General features: G+C 40.1%; 1 protein-coding gene across 1 annotated transcript in view; it reads left to right on the top strand.

The window, feature by feature from the left end:
• LOC121921072 (zinc finger protein RFP-like) overlaps positions 1–15,047 on the top strand; it is a 17,697-nt gene extending 2,650 nt beyond the window's left edge. The window contains exons 2-7 of the mRNA XM_042448556.1: positions 1,512–1,607; positions 3,308–3,538; positions 5,099–5,121; positions 8,164–8,279; positions 12,159–12,194; positions 13,954–15,047. Of these exons, the coding sequence (XP_042304490.1) occupies positions 1,512–1,607; positions 3,308–3,538; positions 5,099–5,121; positions 8,164–8,279; positions 12,159–12,194; positions 13,954–14,186 (735 nt within the window). The 3' untranslated portion in view covers positions 14,187–15,047. The remainder of the gene's footprint in view (positions 1–1,511; positions 1,608–3,307; positions 3,539–5,098; positions 5,122–8,163; positions 8,280–12,158; positions 12,195–13,953) is intronic.
• The last annotated feature ends 4,863 nt before the right edge of the window (positions 15,048–19,910 follow it).

Here is a 19,910-nt window from a genome sequence, read left to right as displayed (position 1 = left end):
ATTATTATTATTATTATTATTATTATTATTATTATTATTATTATTATTATCCTTTATTTATAAAGCACTGTAAATTTACAGTGCTGTACATACAATGTTTTAATTAGGCGGTTCCCTGCCCTCAGGCTTACAATCTAAAAAGACACGACACAAAAGGAGAAGGGAGTAGTGGAGGGGAAGGGGATGAGGGCCAGCAGTTCTTCTCTACCTCCAAGGCCTGGACCAAGGCAGATGGACTGGAGGGAGGGCTTGGCTTCTTAATGGATGGTTAATCTTCTTCCAAGGAGGCCTGTTGGAGTTAGCCTGCCTCTCTAGTAGGATAATACATATAAAATACATAGCAATACAGGAAATGATTCAATAAAACAGGCAACAAAAGAACATCAAATAGAAAGTGACAGTTATGCAATGCCTGGGAACGCTTCTCTGTAAGGGGCATTCTTGGTTATTGTGAAGGAAGAAAGAGGATGCCAACCTCTACAGTGTCCCAAAAAATACATATGCAGGTATAAGGTGGACTTCCACTTGCCTGTGCCACTAACGAAATGCCAACAAATGGCATTTAGATGCCTCCAATGAAGAAGGTTAGGATATAAAACAGGGTTGTGTTACCCCAGCTCTCTTTGGGATGGCACTCTTAGGACCCCAACAGACAGGTAAAAGAGATGGGTTTTCTTGATCAGGAAGCAGTTTATTTTCCAGAGCCAGATACATATGCATACAGGTGCCTCAAAGAAAGAGACATTCTTTGTTCTTGCAAAGCTGATATTTTTATATACAGTAGTTAGTTTGTGGTTACAATAATATATGCATAATCCAGATTTATGACTGGTTACAAACTACAGTTTCAACTCCTGTGTTAATTACATACAGGTATTACACTTCTATTTGACATGCACAAACTTATTTGGCACCCCAGATCCACACCTTCGCCAACTGTTTGGGTCAACTTGACATATTCCTCTTGATGTCTCCATCCTATGTTCACAACTTCCTTGCTTTATACTTGCTCCAACACATCAATTTCTACAATTGTCGCCCATCAAACACTTCCCTTTCTATCTTTCTGGCTCAAACCAGTCTCTTGGTCAAGCTGACCCAATATTCCATGCCAAAACTCAGGCATCTCCTATCTACTTTGAAGCTAGCAAGTTCAGCAAATTATCTCTTGTTCAGGCCTTGCCTTTGAAGCTTCTGGCAGCTATCTAGTTCCAAAAATTCAAGGTTGCTGTGTTAGCTATTTTGAGCAAACTGAATACTGGTCTAACAGTAATACTGTTAAAGTTAAGATGTTTAAATTCAAACCGTCATTGTTGTTCCAGTAGCAGAGTTGGAAAATAGTAATGATAACCAGACCTTTAAAATACATACGTATATTAATAATCAGTGAGAAAGAGTGTTGTTTGTTTTGTTTTGTTTTTATTTGGCTTAAACTTGTCAACTCTGGTATAAATTTTGCAAAAAGGTTCCCAGCAGTCTGAAGTGAAGGACCTTTTTTCCTGTTTGTATAGGGAGAACTGCAGGTCCAGCTGAAGTGTCTGAAAGAAAAAAGAGAACATCTTTTAAAACAGATAGAAGATGAAAAACTGGGGAGACAAGCCTGTCTGGTAGGTGCCTCCTGTTTACACCTTATAAGCTGAAAGTGAGTTTGGAGATGATGCAAACATACTTCAGTGTTTGACTTACATGCATATTGTTTCTGCCTACCCCATCTATTTATGTTTATTAAATTCTTTCATGCAATTATATGCTGCTTTTCAAGTCAAAGCCTTCCACAGGTGACTTGCAAAAGATTATTTTCCTGCACACTGTATCAATATTTGTTGAGGTTTGCTGAAAGGATGACCCCACTCAGCAAGGATTTCTTCCAGTTCTGTAAGTGGGAGATAAATTCTGGGTAACAACTCTGAGTGCCTGCTTAGCTTCAAAGTTGCATGTTTTTCATTTTATTCAACAAAGCCAGCTAAATGGTGATTTCTGTGTCTGGAATGCATGCCACAGGTACCAGTGAAAAGCACCCAAATTTTGCCAATTTAGACTTGAAGGTTTACTCCCCTGAGGCAAAGAAAGATGGAAAGGCACCCATGAAGGGGTAAACTGTATGTACCGTATATATTCATGTATAAGTCGACAAATTTAGGTCAAAAGATTGACCCAAAAAAATTTGAATCGACTTATACACGGGTCATGGGTAATTGACCCGACCTTCTCCCCAGCCAGGCTGCATCCACAAGGGACAGCCCAGCTGGGGAAAGGCTATGAAGGGCACTTGCGTGCCAAGGAGCCTCTCTGGAGCCAGGCTTTTTCCCCAGGGAAAGGGGCTGGCTTTGGAGAGGCTGGGCTGCGCAATCGCACACCCAGGAGCCTCTCTGGAGCCACGCTTTTTTCCCGAGGAAAGGGGCTGGCCTTGGAGAGGCTGGGCAGGGCGTTCGCTCAGCCCCACTGCGGAGAGGCTAGGCAGGGTGAGTGATCGGGAGCGATGTAAGTAGCTGGGTATGTTTAGCCTTGGAAAAATGTTTAGCCTGGGAATATTACAATATTTGATAGGATGTCATATTGAGAATGAACCAAGCTTGTTTTCTGTTCCTTCAAATAAGACACCAGAGATATACATCTCATATCACCTCAGACATGTGACTCCTTTCAAAGGAATCAATCAGTTCAGCATTGAGAGGCCAAGTGCTGGCTTTTCCCAGATCATCACTGCAGGTGTGATCTAATTTTTCTCATGACACTATTATAGCACTGTGGTTTCATTTTAACTGCCATGGCTCCATCTTGTGGAATCTATAGTTTGGTGGGGCACTAGCACCCTCTGGCTGAGGATTCTAAATATTCCTCCCTAAATTGACAATCCCAGGATGGAACTTTTTCATAGGATGGAAAACAGTTAAAGTGGAATCATAATGCTATTACTGTGAAATGTGAAAAGGTACTATTTCGGCAGAAGGTATGCTGAATACAATTATTATTATTATTATTATTATTATTATTATTATTATTATTATGTTACAAGCCCCTCCCAGCCTAAGAAATTGTTGGGAATTACTTAGGACTACCTGTGTCCTGGTGTACTTTTATGTTGGTACTGTGACTGTGTCTCTTAGCTACAGAAGGTTTGCATCTGGCATAACCAAGTTTTCCCTGACCCTACTTTTACACTCCCGTTTTGGCTCTTGTGCCAGCGAATCTTAGCCTGCAGAACTCAATCTGGGAGATCAATCATAAGAAAGAAGCTGGTGCCTGACCACAGGCAGCCACTGCATCTTTGAGTTGGCATTTCACTGTAGGTCTATATTTTCCTCAGGTTCTGTTGCAGGAAGAAAAAAAGAAAATCAAGTCTCCCTTTGACCAAATTCACACCTTTCTTAAAGAAAAATTGAAAACCAGTCTGACCAACCTCAGAGATCTTGAGAAAGAGACTGAAGAGAAGTACAAAGCCAGAGTTGCCACGCTCTCTGAAGAGAGTTCCCATCTCACAGACCTCATCACAGAAGTTGAGACAAAGTGCCAACAACTACCAAGTGAATTTTTGCAGGTGAGACTGAAAAGGTATTTCCAGATCAGGATGTCACAGTGCTGTACCACTGTCTCATTCATGGTACTTTATGGGACTCATGACACCATCTTCAGTTTGGAACCCTCTTATGTTTCTCCTTTATTGCTTCCATCTTTTCTTGCATCAATGTACTGTTGGCCCTCCTTATACATTGATTTTTTATAAACAGATTCAAACATCTATGGCTTGAAAATATTCCCCAAAAAATTTCAAGTATCAAACCTTGATTTTTCCATTTTATATAAGGGACACCATTTTGCTATGCCATTGTATTTAGTGGGACTTGAGCATACACGGATTTTGTTATTCCTGGAACCAAACCTCAGCGGATAACAAGGGTCCACTGTAGTTTTAAAAAAAACAGAAAAGAATACTTGTACCATGACTTTTAGTTTGGAACAGTAGGAGCCTCCTCTCCAGAAAGACCTCTAGGACAGTGGTTCCCAACCTGTGGGTCGGGACCCCTTTGGGGATTGAATGACCCTTTCATGGGGGTCACCTAAGACCATTGGAAAACATCTACAGTATTTAATTACAGGTTTTTTTTGTTTTATTTATATACCGCTATTCCAAAGATCATAGCGGTGAACAGCAAGTAAGCTAATTAGCAAGTAAGCTAATTTGCCCCCAACAGTCTGGGTACTCATTTTAGCGACCTCGGAAGGATGCAAGCCTGAGTCGAGCTTGGGCCCTTTTGCTGGTCTTGAACTCGCAACCTTGTGGTTTCGAGTGAATGGCTGCAGTACAGGCATTTACCCACTGCGCCACCAGGGCTCCTTATGAAGTAGCAATGAAAATAATTTCATGGTTGGGGGTCACCACAACATAAGGAACTGTATTAAAGGGTTGCGGCATTAGAAAGGTTGGGAACCACTGCTCTAGGATGTGTGCTGAATAAGGTACATCAGGCTTGTTAACATGCCGGCCAGTTCTGGAAATTATACTCCAGAAAGCATTATTCCAAGCTCTAATTAGACCAAGGAAGCTTTAATTACCTTACTTGCTGTTCACCGCTATGATCTTTGGAATAGCAGTATATAAATAAAACAAATTAATTATTATTATTATTATTGGTATCCTATTAATGGCATGTGGACCTAAGTTAACTTCATGGTTGCATATGCATATTTGTGATCACTGCTGAGGTTGATACTCTCTTTCTTCTTCTGCAATGATCAAAAAGCCCTTCCCAGACTTACTGTAGAGCATTCTATGGCTGAAGGAAGCCTGGCAGATCACAGAATTGTCTGGCTACATCCTTGTTGCCAGACATGAAATGATTCCTTTACCACTGAGACTTCTGGAGGATCCCAGCAGAGTTCAATGGATGATGTAATTCCTTCACATCTTGTTACAGGGATATAGCCAGATACTAATGCAATCCTCCCCAGTCTTTGATTGAGAGGGCTTTCAGCAGTTCTACAACATGCAGAACTATTACATTATATTGAGCCATTATATTGTGCCATGCCAGGTTGTAGCCACTGTGTATTCTCTTTGAGGAGCTAATGTGCACTACTCTCTTTTTCTGTCTCCCAGGACATTGGAAGCACCCTTAACAGGTATGGGATACTTTCTCACTCACCTTTCTATTTCTGCTGCTGTGAGAGACTACTTTGAAGAGTGCAGAACATAATGCTCTGCATGTATAACTGTATATACAGCTGCTTCTCGCACCCCACTCCACCCCACCAGCATCTCTCAAACCTCAGGAGGAGGGATGGAAACAAGACAGTACCACAGTGCCCATGGTCACTCTTCCAGATTCCAGAGATCCTAGACACAACCTAATTTCTCTTCCACAACTGCAACTGGAAGGTGCTGCCTGGTAGTTGGCCATTGGCCAGTAAATGGCTGCAGTAGTAACTTTGACAGCTGTCCAAAGGGAGAAAGGTTTTTGGAAGCTGCAGTAGGCATTAGTCAATAGTCCCTTGCACAATGTCCAAAATAAGACATACTTATCCATAAGGCATGTATAAGTAGAAATTTAGGTCAAAAATTGACCCAAAAACCCCGAGTCAGCTTATCCATGGGTCAGTGTATGTACTGTACTTTAACTCTTTTTTTTAAGGAACCATCACCTGGTGAAAGGCAAGAGCGTAATCTGACATCACCCCCTATTACCTCATTCATCCAGCCTTTATTATGAGCACAAACCGTTATGTCTGGCAGAATTCTTTGGCATTGTTTTCCTTTGCTTCATCCTTTTGATCCTTTGTTACATGTTACATGCCCCTACGTTTTACCCTCGATTTAGCCACATCAGCTAATTACATCAGCCACAGAGATTTCCAGAGTGGACCTCATTGAATGATGTAGTCACTTCACATCTGGCTATGGGAACATAGCCAGTCACTATGTGCTTCCAACCCATCACTCTGCACTTGGCATGGAAAGGCAGTTAGAGGAACCTTCATGTCTCTCTTGACAGGTTCAGAGGGTGGTAAATGGCTCAGGATAGCTTAGTTCTGCCTCTCAAGCTACAGTGGACCCTTGTTATATGCTGGGGTTTGGTTCCAAGATCCCCCATGTATAACAAAACCCGTGTATGCTCAAGTCCCATTAAATATAATGAAACAGCAAAATGGTGTCCCTTGTAAAAAATGGAAAATCAAGGTTTGATATTTGAAATTTATACTTTTTTTGAACATTTTCAAACTGTGGATGCTTGAATCCATGTATAAAAAATCCGTGTATAAGAAGGGCTGACTGTAGTAGGCTAGTCTGAGCCACACAGGATTGTGGCTTGGCTCTCCTTAAGACCTTGAAGGGCCACACTCATCATATACCTGCCATTTTTGGTACCCACAGTACCCTCCCAAAAATCTTGGCCTGAAATTGGCCAGATGGCTATTGGGATCTTCTTTGGGGAAGGCAGGCTTCCTTTTAGTTCAGGAGGCCTTTTTTTCCGAAGTGGGAAGTGATTCTTGTCACTTCTACTTTTGAAAAAAGTGAGTGCATGTCTATTCCCCACCCTCAATACCATACATACCTGTATATACTCAACTATAAGTTGACTTCATGTATATGTTGAGGATAGGTTTTGGGGGCCAAAATTATGGGTTTTGATATGACGCGGGAATAAGTCGAGGGTAAAACTTAGGGCATGTAACAAAGGATGTAAAGGATGATGCAAAGGAAAATGATGCCAAAGAACTCAGAACATTCTGGCAGGCTTAACTGTTTGTGCTCATCCTAAAGGCTGGGTGAATAAAAGTAGAGGGGCTCTATTCTTCTTTTTGGTTGCTCCGGATGGCTCTTTTTTATGTATGTAAGAGTTAAAGTACAGTAGTTACATTGACCTATGGATAAGTCGACCCTGGTTTTTGGGGTCAGTTTTTTGATCTCAATTTCTAGACTAATACATGAGTATATACAGTAATTCAAAATGGCTGCTTTGTGCCCCTTGGAGACTTCAGGGGGTGTGACTGATTGACTTTAGTCCTAAAAAATAGGGGCCAGGAAGCACTGGACCCCAAAAGTATAGCCTTGGGATGCATTTTTGCATTTTCATATCTTAGTATAACTAGTCAATTGTTTATATTCTAACTGTACAGTTTATATTCTAAAATATATTCAGGTTTTTTAAACTGAATTATTTTAACGTGACTATCTGTTTTAACTGTATTTTGTTTCAACTCATTATTTTAACTTTATAGTTTCATACAGTTAATTTTAACTGTATTTCCATAGTTTTAACTGTATTTCCTTTCATCTCATTGTTTTCACTGTACTGTTTCATACAGTTAGTTTTAACTGTATTTCCATAGTTTTAACTGTATTTCGTTTCAACTCATTGTTAGCCGCCTTGGAACTCGTATTTGAAGAAAGATACAGTGGTACCCCGGGATATGAAAGCACCGCCTTACGAAATTCCCGGGATACGAAAAAATCCTATAGGAAAAAACTGTTCCGGGTTACGTTTTTTATTTCGGCTTACGAAAAAAAATTTTGGTGCTTTTCGGCGCTTTTTCGCACGAAATCGCGGCTTTTAGCGCTAGCGCCTATGGCTTTTTCGGGTTACGAAAAAAATCGGGTTACGAACGCCGCGGCAGAACAAATTAATTTCGTAACCCGAGGCACCACTGTAGGCATTAAATGGCCGGAATCCTGTCATGGTGAACATTGTGTAACTTTATGCATGCTTTTCTGCATAGCAGTGGCCCTAAGATACCCTGTTAGTGAATTGCAATAAGACACCAGCAACCGTCTCCTAGTGCACATTGAAACTCCCTAACTGGTGTCCTGATGAACAAGAGGACCAGTCCACATTGGTTCCATTGTGTATCAATTCCAATGCACATTGGTAATTTTCCTGGCTCTCCTATATAGTAGTGTAACAACAGCCCTTTATTGGATACAGGTATTATGGAACTGCTCAGTTCTAATTCCCAGACATAGGTCCCCTTACTAAGACTTAAGACTGCAACTTAAGTCAATTAAATCAAATTAAATTAGCAAATGGCAGCCTCCGCCTACAGTATTTCATGTTTTCCTCCTGAATTGATTTTTTTTGAGGGGGGGGGGGAGAAGCTAGATATTTATACAGTGGGAGAGAGCCAATCATCTGTAGCATATGTTCACTATAACTTTCTTATTTCTAGGTGTAAGAGGAAACCAGTAGGCTATATGGTGCACCTTCCCCTCCAAATGCAAGAGAGAATCAGAATTTATTCTCAGAAGACATCTGCTTTAGAAACAGTTATGAATAACTGCAAAGGTATCAAAGACAGCTCAGGTCAAGACTTGGAAGTAGCTAATTATAAATGAAGAGTTATTTGTAATTTGTTTATTTTCCTAGCAATGAAGGTACATTACAAGGATAACTTAATGAGGTAGAGAGCCAGTGTGGCATAGTGATTTGAGTGCTGGGTGTGGTTTGAATCTGTGTTCAGCCATAGAAACTCACTGGGTGGTGTTATTTATTTATTTTATTGCACTTATATCCTGCCTTTCACCCAAAATGGGATCCAAGATGGCTTACAATAGTTTAAAAACCATAGCAGCTAAAACATTTATCACAAAACCTAAAAGAGAATTGTGGCACAGTAGTTTGAGCATTGCACTATGACTCTGAAGAACAGGGTTCGAATCCCCACTTGGCCATGAAGCCTACTGGGTGACCTTGAGTGCTCAGCTTCAGAGGATGGCAAAGACAAACCCCCTCTGAAGCAGCTTGCCAAAAATACCCTGTGGTAGGATCGTCTTAGGGTCACCAGAAGTCAGAAATTACTTGAAGGAAAACAGAACACACACATACAATTGGCACTCTGTAGCCACAGAATCTGCATCCATGGATTCAACCACCCATGGCTTGAAAATATTTTTTAAAAAATAAAATTCTAAATATCATTTTATTTAATGGGACTTAAGCATCTACAGATTTTGGTATCCATGGAGGATCCTGGAACCAAACCCCTGCAGATACCAAGGGCCCACTGTATTATGAAAAACATGGTTTAAAATAATTTTAAACACTTAGAACATATTTATACTACAATTTCATTTAATTATTTAAATTTTCATCACACCCCATCACACACACACTACAACTCCAAAATTAAAATTCAAAAGGCCTTCCTAAATAAAAATATCTTCACCTGCCGGCGGAAAGAGAGATAGGCTGGGACCAACTGGACATCCTGTGTAAGAGAGTTCCACAGCCTGGGAGCAGCCACAGAAGCCACCTTAGGCATGCAAAGCACACTGCAGAAATAATCCAGTTTGAAACCACTTTAACTGTCCTGGCTTAGTGGTGGGGAATCGTGGGAATTACAGTTTATTGTCACACCACAGCTCTCTGATAGAGAAACAGCTAAATGTCTCACAAAACTATAGTTCCCAGAATTCTCTAGCATTGAGCCAGGGCACTTAAAGTGTATCAAACAGGATTATTTCTGTAGTGTGTTTTGGACCTCTCAGTTTTAGAGAAAGGCAATAGCAACCCCCCCCCCCCAAACAAATCTTGCCAAGAAGGCCTCGTCATAGGTTTGCCTTAGGATTGTTATATGTCAGAAAATAATTGAAGGCACTCAGCAAGAAGTTTAAGAAGGATATTGACCAGCTGGAATATATCAAAAGAAGGAGAGCAAGATTAATAAAGATCTGAAAACCAAATCTTATGAAGAACGATTTAGAAAGCTAGGTATGTTTAGCTTGGCGAAGAGAAGACTGAGAGGTGACATGAGAGCATGATAAATTTTTAAATATCTGAAGAAATGTCACTGAGTGAACTTGCTTTCTGTTCTTGAAACTAGAACACGATCTAACACTGGGTTTGAATTAAAAGGAAAGAGATTTCACCTAAGCATTAGGAAAAACTTACTGACCATAAGAACTGTTTGAAAGTGGAATAGATTGCCTCAGTGGCAGGGGGGACAACTCTCCTTTAGAGGTTTTTAAGCAATGGTTACAGTTACATGCGCATCTTCTAAGAGTGCTGTAATGTATTCTTGAATGGCAGGTAATTGGACTAAATGGTCCTTGTAGCATCTTCCAAAAATGTTTTGATGATTCCAACAAACACAGCTAAGAGATAACTTTATGCCTTCATTACATATTTACTGTACTCATTGTTGTAGTAACAGAAGTGTAATTTCAATAAATAGTTTTTAAAAGGTATCATCTAGGTCAAGTGTTGCCTTATACCACTGGATCACACTCTATTGTGGGAGCTTGAGGCAATGACAAAGTGGGTGGAAGAGTGTACAGTTGGTTCTTAGTATCCACTGATGTTTGGTTCCAAGACTGTCCCATGGATACCAAAATCTGTGGGTGCTCAAGTCCCATTATGTACAACGGGGTAATAAAATAATGTCCTTATATAAAATGGCAAATCCAATGTCCACTTTTTGGACAGCATCAGCATCATTTTTGGATACTGAGGGCCAATTGTATGTTGTGCCTTTGGAATACTACTTGAAGCATTCAGATTTTTTTTAAAAAAAAAAAGATAACTGTTTTATTGTTGAGAACTGGGGTAAGTTGCTATGAGAAGACTGCAGCATTGACAATTACGGTATTATAACTGCTGAGGATTTAAATTAGCAGTTGTGAATGACTGAATGTGACCCCAAAAGCAGATCTTTCAGGCTGGTAGCATTCATGAAGTGCTGCAAATCGGGGCACTGGCAGATGATGTCAACAACACTCTCCTGGTAATGGGATGTGCTGGGACAAGCACTTGTGGCAAGACCCTGAGGGGTGTCTCTTCAGCTGCTTGGTCTTTGTGCAACCAACAACCAGATGAGTGCTGCAGATGTCAGCTGGAATCCTATTGGGAACAAAGTCTTCATAAGTGGACTTCTGCAGGAATTAGAACTGGGCAGTTCTGTAATGTCTGTTTCCAATAAATGCTGCTGTTGTGTTACTACATTGAGTAAGCCAGAAAAATTACCAGCGCACATTGGGACCATTTTGCATCATGACACTAACTAGAGAGCGCTGATATGCATTAGTAGAGCCCAGTGCACATCACAACTTTCTTGCTGGTGTTGCATTACACACCTTCACAATTCAGTAACATGTTTCATAGTGCCTCTGCTACATAGCTAAGTGTAATGTCCTGTCTCTATCTAACTCAGTGAACACACTCCATGGATGAAACCAGAAAGAGTTCATTGGAAAGATCAGCACAGCAGCACAGTTTTTGCCAAATCTGAATTAACAAGCCAAATTTCAATTCTATAACCCCTTTAAACTTTCCTTGCTTCTCCCTTCCACATTCCTTCTCATGGAGTATATGACCTTGGTTCACACATGATAACACAACAACAGTAATATTTATTTCCTACCTACCTCTCCCCATGGATTGAGGCAGGGAACAACAACAAATAAACAATACACAGCAACAGTTAAAACACATTAATTAAAACATGCAACAGTTTAAAAAGGACAAATAAGGCTGCATTCGCACTCCAGAAATAATTCAGGTTGACACCACTTTAACTGCCATAGCTCAGTGCTATGGAACTCTGGAAATTGTAGTTTGTTGTGGCACCAGAGCCCTATGAGACAGAAGTCTCAATGTCACACAAAACTACAGTTCCCAGAATTCCATCGCACTGAGCCATGGCAGATTCAGTGTTATCAAATTGGATTATTTCTGCAGTATGGATGCAGCCTAACACATACACCTTCTAAAACAATCCACATTTAAAATTCATCATTTAAAAATCATCTGGATAAGCCTGCCAGAATCCCTCACAGATGCTCAGCCCTCCTTGCACCCTCATGCTCCCAACATCACTAAGGCATGGCTAACTTAACACGGTAGAGAGAGCTATGAGGGACGACTGATACTAAGTAGATGTAAAGTTACCTAACATACACTGTGATACAGGATTCCATACATTTTTGCAAGAGCACTGATCTGCAGCACTTCAGAAATGCTTTGGTGGGAACACTGATAGCCTGGAAAGGTAGGTTTTGTGGGGTTGGCATTGTCAGTAAAACTGCAACAACAGATATCTATCAATATAGTTACATTGGTAAGGTGGAATCACAGCCTTTCCTGTGGGCAATGTCAAGCTGAGATCATTTTTGCTGTTGCATGTATGAGAGTCTGATTAAATTTGTTGCTGTCTTCTTCCTATAACAGAGTCTTTGGAATCTATTGGGACAGAACCAACCAAAGGTAATTTTTTTCTAGGCTTAAATGAAAAAGGGAAATGTTGTTGTTTTTGAAGTTTATCTCTATACAGGTTGAGTCTCCTTTATCCAGAATTTAATAATCTGAAATATTCCAAAAAGGAAAACCTTTTTCATGTGTGGCCAAGATAGTGACACTTTTACTTTCTGATGGTTAAGTGTACACAAACTTTGTTTTGTGCACAAAATTATTTTAAAATGTTGTATAAAATTACATTCAAGCTATGTGTGTGTAGGTTTATATGAAACAAATGAATTTTGTATTTAGAGTTGGGTTCCATCTCTATTATGTATGTATATGCATAAACAGGTATTCCAAAATCCAAAACACTTCTGGTCCCAAGCATTTTGGATAAGGGAAACTCAACCTGTACCAATTTTTTCACCTAAAGAACAGTTTTAATACTCTAAACTGTTAACCCTGGGAGATCACATTTTCCTTTCTCTGAAAACAAATTTTATTTTAGAAATACAAGATAACAAAACATTATTTTAAAACATCAACTACATAGAACACAGGCAGCCTGTTGTACAAAATTTATATTTTTGTAATTCCTGTATTTGTCCAAGGAAAGTGCACAAAAATATGTGAAAACTTTCAAGAGTTCTAGATCTCAGGCAAGATGTTACAAAAATCAAGTGTGGTAATGAGAACTACCCAGACTTTTTCTTATATTTTCTGCCTCAAAGAACAGGAGGCTACCAAAGAAATTCTCTTGTGGTTCTACCACAGTGGGGTCTCAAAGTTACTTTTAAGGCTGCCATCCCTCTTCCCCTTAACTATTTTCTGACCAAAAAGAGTGAATGGCATTTCCTATAAACCTGCCGGGGGGGGGGGCATTCACCTTTTATATAAGTCACAGGACCCTCTGCCTGATTTGACATCCAAAAGCTTCTGTTTTTTCAAAACCAGTAGTGGATTTGCACTCACTTCCAATTTTCACTCCATTCATAGGCAGTTTGGCCCATAGATAGTCCCAAGGATAGAAAATTGGCCACTGGACCCTTTGAAGTGCCCACCTCTACTCTAGTAGGTGAGGGGTTTTGCTCTAGTTGTTGTTATTGTGCACCTTCAAGTCATTTCCAACTTCTAGAGCCCCTAAGGCTAAAATACCACAAGGTTTTCTTGGCATTGTTATCCTCCGATGCTGAAAGAGTGTGAATTGCCCAAATCACCTAGTGGGCTTACAGGAAATTCGAACCCTCGTCTCCAGGGTCACAGTCCAAACACTCAAACCACTACATGGTGTTTGGTTTCACCAAGAAAAATCCCTGGAAGTGCTGGAAGAAAAAAAGATAGGGGCCCTCCATTTTTGAAAAGATAGATTTCACTCATGAATGCTGAACTTTCTTGTCCATTTCCTCAGTCACCTGTTTTTTGAAAATATCTTGAAAGCTTGGACATATCTGCACCCTTTCAGTTAGTCTAAAAACACTGTTACAGTGCACTAGTACAGACTTTGGAACTCTTCTCACAAATGTCCTTGCATCTTTTCATAAAGGCAGTGGTAAGAGCTGATTGTAACTTTTATGGGAGTGCATTCCATTGCCAGAACAACAAAATCAGGAGCCCTCCTATGTACCAGTCAAACAGGACTTCATATTTAATTATATCTAGAGGGTCTCCTCTGAAGAGCTTAGGAACGAAGCAGGTTCATCATAAGCTGCCATTTTTATGACCCAACACTGAACCACCATCTTTCCATGATGTTACTCATCCCTCTCCTCTCTCTTCTCCCCTGTAGTGAGTGTGACTCTGGATAAAGACACAGCCTATCCATCACTCATCCTGTCCAGCAATCTGAAGAGTGTGATTGTGGGAAGCACTCAAGACCTCCTGCCTGACAACCCAGAGAGATTTGAATTTATGCACTGTGTACTGGGCTGTGAGGCATTCAATTCAGGAAGCTATTGGTGGGAGGTGGAAGTGACTATGCAGCAGGAAAAAAAAGGCAATGTGGGCTGTAGGAGTTGCTAGAGAGTCGGTCAGGAGGAAGGGACTCTTCCTCCCTTGTCCAGATGAGGGCATTTGGGCAGTGGGAAAACCAATGGGTGTCTCACCTTCCCACCTTGTGGCTTTTACTTCTCCTAAGCTGCAGCCTTTGATACTGAGATGTAACCTTTGCAAGATCCGAGTATCCCTCAACTGCAATGAGAAATGCGTGAAATTTTTTGATGCTGATACAAACAAGATGATCTTCACTTTCCATTCAGTCACCTTCTCTGGGAAGATCAGGCCCTATTTCCGGCTGTGGCAGGGAGCTAATCTGATCTGCTGAATCCTGAGCAGAACACCCTTTATCCATGAAGGGAATTCAGACTTTTAGGTTTAGTGGAGAGTCGCATTGATACCCCCCTGAAATATTCTGGGCCACACTACCTCTAAATGTACTATCAAACTTTGGTGGCCAGCACCAAATTTGCTACTAGGGTTCCAGTTATCACCTATGTTTTAAAGACAAATTCATTAACTGCAGACTTTTCCATCATTCGATCTCCAACTGTAGATTGTTCCCTCTTTTAAAGCTTCTAAAGTTACTGGAATGAAAGTGTGGACCAATGTGGAAAGTGTATGGATCCCAACCTACTTTGTTTTTTTATATACTCCTTTTTGAGGTAAAGATTATTATTACAAAATGGTGCAAGATTTTGCAAAAATAATCTTTCTTGTGTTGAATTTGTTGTTTGTGTGTGTTGGGGAGGGGGGTTAGGGAAAAGTTCCTATAAATATACTTCACCTAATAAAATAACTATGGCCAGTAAACCTGTTGGATATTTGCATCTTACTAAGTGAACTTGCATCCACGGGAATTAAATTGTGCAGTTCAGTGACCATTTAGAAAGCAACGTCATAATCACAAAAAGTTATGCCAGACTAATCTGATCTCCTTTTTTGATAAATGTACCAGTTTGGTAGATGATGGGGTGCTGTAGATATAACATATCTTGATTTCAGTAAGGCTTTTGACACAGTTAAAAGGTGATGTTGAATAGCACTGGACCCAGGACAGAACCCTGTGGCATCCTAATAACTTCTTTCCAGGATGGAGCCATTGTTGAGCACTGTTGAGGTGATATGATAGCCCTGTTTAAGTATTTAAAGTGGTGTCATATTGAGGATGGAGCAAGCTTGTTTTCTGCTGCTCCAGACACTACAACACAGAACAATGGATGCAAGCTACAGGAAAAGTGATTCCATCTAAACATTAGGAGGAACATCCTAACAGTAAGAGCTGTTCTACAATAGAACACACTCCCTCGGAGAGTGGTAGAGTCTCCTTCTTTGGTTTAAATAGAGGCTGGATGGCCATTTGTTGGGGGTGCCTTTGTTGTCAGTCCTGCATGGCAGGGGTTGGACTGGATGGCCCTTGTGGTCTATTACAACTCCTTGATTCTTTTATTCTAATATCTGTATCCTACATAGGGGAGCCATCAAAGTGACTAATGTGCATGTTACCAACAGACAATGAGAATGATGCACTATTCCTTTGTGCATCAGGACACAGTTAGGGAGAATCCCGTTGGGCATTGGAATACAGCTAGGGAGTACCAGTGCATATCAGGACACGCATAAAGTTATGTAACACTGTGATAGAGGATTCCGGCCTTTTTAGGTGTTACTTCCATAGTAAAAAATGTGGCATGAGAGGCAGAAATAACATGGAAAGAATAGGGATAGGTTCCTGCACCAAACAAAGAAAAGCGGTTCAATGTGTTTCCTCATACATTTTATCCAAAAATAACCATATATGCCCAGCTGAACATGAAACAATGAAGTTAGGTACTCCCTGCACAAGTAAACAAAAACAGTTTGAACCTTCTAGATACCACTTGAAAACTTCGAGAATGCACAAGGGATTATTTTTTTCTTTCACCATCTTCCACTTACCTTTTTTTGGTGGCCATACTTACAGAATTATACTTCGTTACCATGCTAGGCTTAATCTGTTTTCCTGTTTTCTCTCTGTTTTGCTATTCACACATGCTCAGTGAGGGATTCTGGAGACAAGTGCTGTTTACCTTGCCTGTTCATAGGCAATTCCTAAAATCACCCAGCCACCAGAGACAGGACTAGCTCACACAGCTGCACAGTCATTTAAATAGTATTTCAGTGTGAGGATCCCCTGTTGTGAAGGCTTAAGGCTGCATTGTACTGCAGAAATAAAGCAGTTTGGCATCCCTTTAATTGCCATGGCTCAATGCTATGAAGTTCTGGTATTTGTAGTTTTGTGAGATATTTAATCACATCTGTCAGAGAGCTCTAGTGCCACACAAAAAAACTACAAACCCATAGCATTAAACCATGGCAGTCAAAGTGGTGTCAAACTGCTTTATTTCTGCAATGCAGGTGAACAATTTGAACAGTTTGTCTGGTTTCAGAGGTAACACTTGTGTTTCATTTTTTAAAAAAACCTACAGTCAAGCCAAAACATGCAGTCTCTCCATGGTTGTGTCAGAAGGGAAAGAAGCCAAGAGGCCAACATTCGAGATTTTTACAAGCACTGATTCAGCCCCACTCATGAGTTTGTCAGTTATCTTTCCTTTCTGAAGAATTGTTTTCTACATAGAGAAGGAAAATACCTCTCTGGTTATGGAAATCATCGGGGAGGCTATTCCTGCTTCCAGTGTATCACTAGGGCTGTTTTAACTCCAATGTGGTAACTCATGCTGTGACCCCCAGACTCAAAGAATAGATCAGGCCACTATGGATGAGAAAGGCACTAGTCTACTTGCCACCAATGGTTGGTGGACTGGAACACCCAAAAGGACTACCCATCTCCCAGATTCTTCAGGTCTACCCACCTTGCTTGCAAGTCCCAAAGGGGTCCAGGCACCATAATGGACAGACCTCCATTAGTTCACCATAGTGTGTAGGCAGCATCCCAGCTGGCCACCTTGTTGCTCTAGGCAGGTGAACCAAGACCTTTAGTTTCTAGGAGTCCCAATCTACCCGTGGAGAGGCATGGCAGTACATACTGGAAGGCAGACAACCCTGTTTAGGTGTCACCCAGTGTGATCCACACGCCCTGCACCCCCTAGTAATGTCACTGCCTGCCTCGCTCAGCAGCTGTAGCCTGAGGACACTGCTCACTCTGTCTTAGGGTAGGGCCAGTCCTTGCTGCAGGGACTTCACTATTCTCTTTATGACCAGAAATGTGAATGTAGCAGGAGATGGACAAGTGAGAAACATTACCAAATTGCATGAGAGTCCACCTTTCCCAAAAACCTGAACACATTCTGAACTGCTGTTTTGTTTTGTTTAGAATAAAAGATTTTGAAAATTGAAATGGCCTTTGCATAATAAGAAGAGGGGGTTACAGTGGCATTCTTAGGATTTAATAGAAATATCAGTACACACAAACTAGAAAAAAATATTAAAGATGGTTGAAACCAGAGCAAATGCACAGAGCACCTGTGAGAAACAACACAGAATAAGATTACAAACACATGGAGAAAATTGGGCTGATTAATTGCTTTAGCTGAATGCATTTAATAATCAGAGTTTCATGCACACTAACTGAAGTGGCACAAAGAAACAAATAATGGTGATTTAAGTGGTTTTCTAAATTGAAATATAAATGTTAATTACATTTGAAACATGCTGTACATACATTGAAATATGCTGCATACATCTTAATCATAATTACGACAGATTCTGATAAAACATCAGTTAATGAAAACAGCTGAGGACCCATTAAGATAAAAGTTTCTTTCACATCCAGGTAATAAAGTCAACAACATTCTAAATTCAATGGCACATCATGATTTTAATTTTCTTTTTCATGCTGTAGTAACAATATTATAATTGCCGGGAGGATTTTCAACATTCATCACTTCCAATGCACATTGCTCTTGCCAATATCCTATTACACATCTTCATGATTCACTAACAAGGTTTCTTAGTGTCTCTGCTAAGTATATGTAAAGCTTACATAAAGGTAGTAAAACAGGCGTCTGGTGCTTATCTCGAAATGATTTTCATTTAAAGCAGAACCATTTTGAAATTGTTTTAAAATGAACAAGTAAAGAGACATCAAAAGCCAAAACAGAAATGGAGCAAGGGAAATAATTACTAGTACGCCAATGGGACTATATAGCTATAGCACTTATATTTCTATACTGCTTAATAGTGAACTCAGCACTCTCTGTGCAATTTACAGACCATAAGCCAATTGCCTGCAACAAGCTAGGTACTCATTTTACCAACCTACAAAAGGATGGAAGGCTGAGTGAACCTTGGTGCCCTGGGATAGAACTTGCTCTATATATAAATAAGCTTTTAAGAGTTTTTTTAAAAAACCCACAGCTTCTGTCTCTCAAATTACCAAAAGTCATATTGTGATACTCTCGGTGGCCAAAGTGGCTAGGCTCAAGTACAGTTGAGCCTATGATCACAAGAGATTAGAATCATCCAAACGTTAGAATCATTCAAACCATTGTATTCTCCATCACTATGTATGGATGTGAGCTGGACAGTGTAAAAAGTGGATAAAAAGAAAATCAGCTCATTTGAGATGTGATGGAGAAGAGTGCCGAGTATACCGTGGATAGCCAAAAGACAAACAAATGGGTCCTTGAATAGATCAAGTCGGAAATACCCCTAGAAGCCAAGATGACAAAATTGAGTTTGTCCTACTTTGGCCACATCATGAGAAGGCATGACTCATTAGAAAAGACAATAATGATGGAAAAGGTTGAGGTTAGAAGAAAGAGAGGAAGACTGCACATCAGATGGTTGGACTGAATGAGGGAAGTCATGGGCATTAGTCTGCAGGACTTGAGCAGAGCAGTGGAGAACATGGAGTCTTGGATATGTCTCATCCACAGGGTCGCCCTGAGTCAAGGCCAACTCTGCTGCTAACAACAACAAGGCCCAAAAGGTTGTATTTACACATTTTTATAAATAAATAATAATTTTAATTTTAGACATTATCAGAGCAGAGCAGAAAAGAGAGATGTTCAATCCAGCAAACACTGAAGCATTCGTAACTTAAAAATGTAAGATCAGCCATGTTAGATCAGATCAAAAACCTATGTAGTCAAGTGTGTTTCCTTGCAGTGGACAACTACACACCTAGAACAGTGGTCCCCAAACTTGGGCTGTGTATTTTGGACTTCAGCTCCCAGAGGCCCCAGCCAGCATGACCAGGGGTCATGGATTTTAGGAACTGAAGACAAAATTATTGAGATGACTGAGTTTTTAGAACCACTGACCTGCAGGATATGCTGGACATTAATAACAACAACAACAACAACAACAATAATAATAATAATAACAACAACAACAACTAGACTCTGGAACGCACTCCCTAATGAGCTCCGCATGTCCACTTCCCTTGACGTTTTCAAGAAAAACTTGCAGACTTACCTTTTTCGTCAGGCATTCCCCCCATGAACGTTGGTGTTATTTTTCTCCCCCTGAATGTGACGTTTTTCCATTCTGTCAGCCTTGTAATTGTATTGTTGTTTTTATCTTGTTATTTTATTGTATATTGTGTTTTTAAATTGTTTTTACTATGCTGTAAACCGCTATGATCCATGGAATAGCAGTATATAAATTATTATTATTAATAATAATAATAATAATAATAATAATAATAATAATAATGTTTTATTTATATGTCGCCTTTCCTGTAGGATCAAGGCAGTTAACAACATTAGAAAAAATGTAACATACAATTAAAATACATCCCATTATTTA

This window comes from Sceloporus undulatus, chromosome 2 (assembly GCF_019175285.1).
Source record: "Sceloporus undulatus isolate JIND9_A2432 ecotype Alabama chromosome 2, SceUnd_v1.1, whole genome shotgun sequence".
Lineage (NCBI taxonomy): Eukaryota > Metazoa > Chordata > Lepidosauria > Squamata > Phrynosomatidae > Sceloporus > Sceloporus undulatus.
This window is presented reverse-complemented; position numbering and strand designations above follow the sequence as displayed.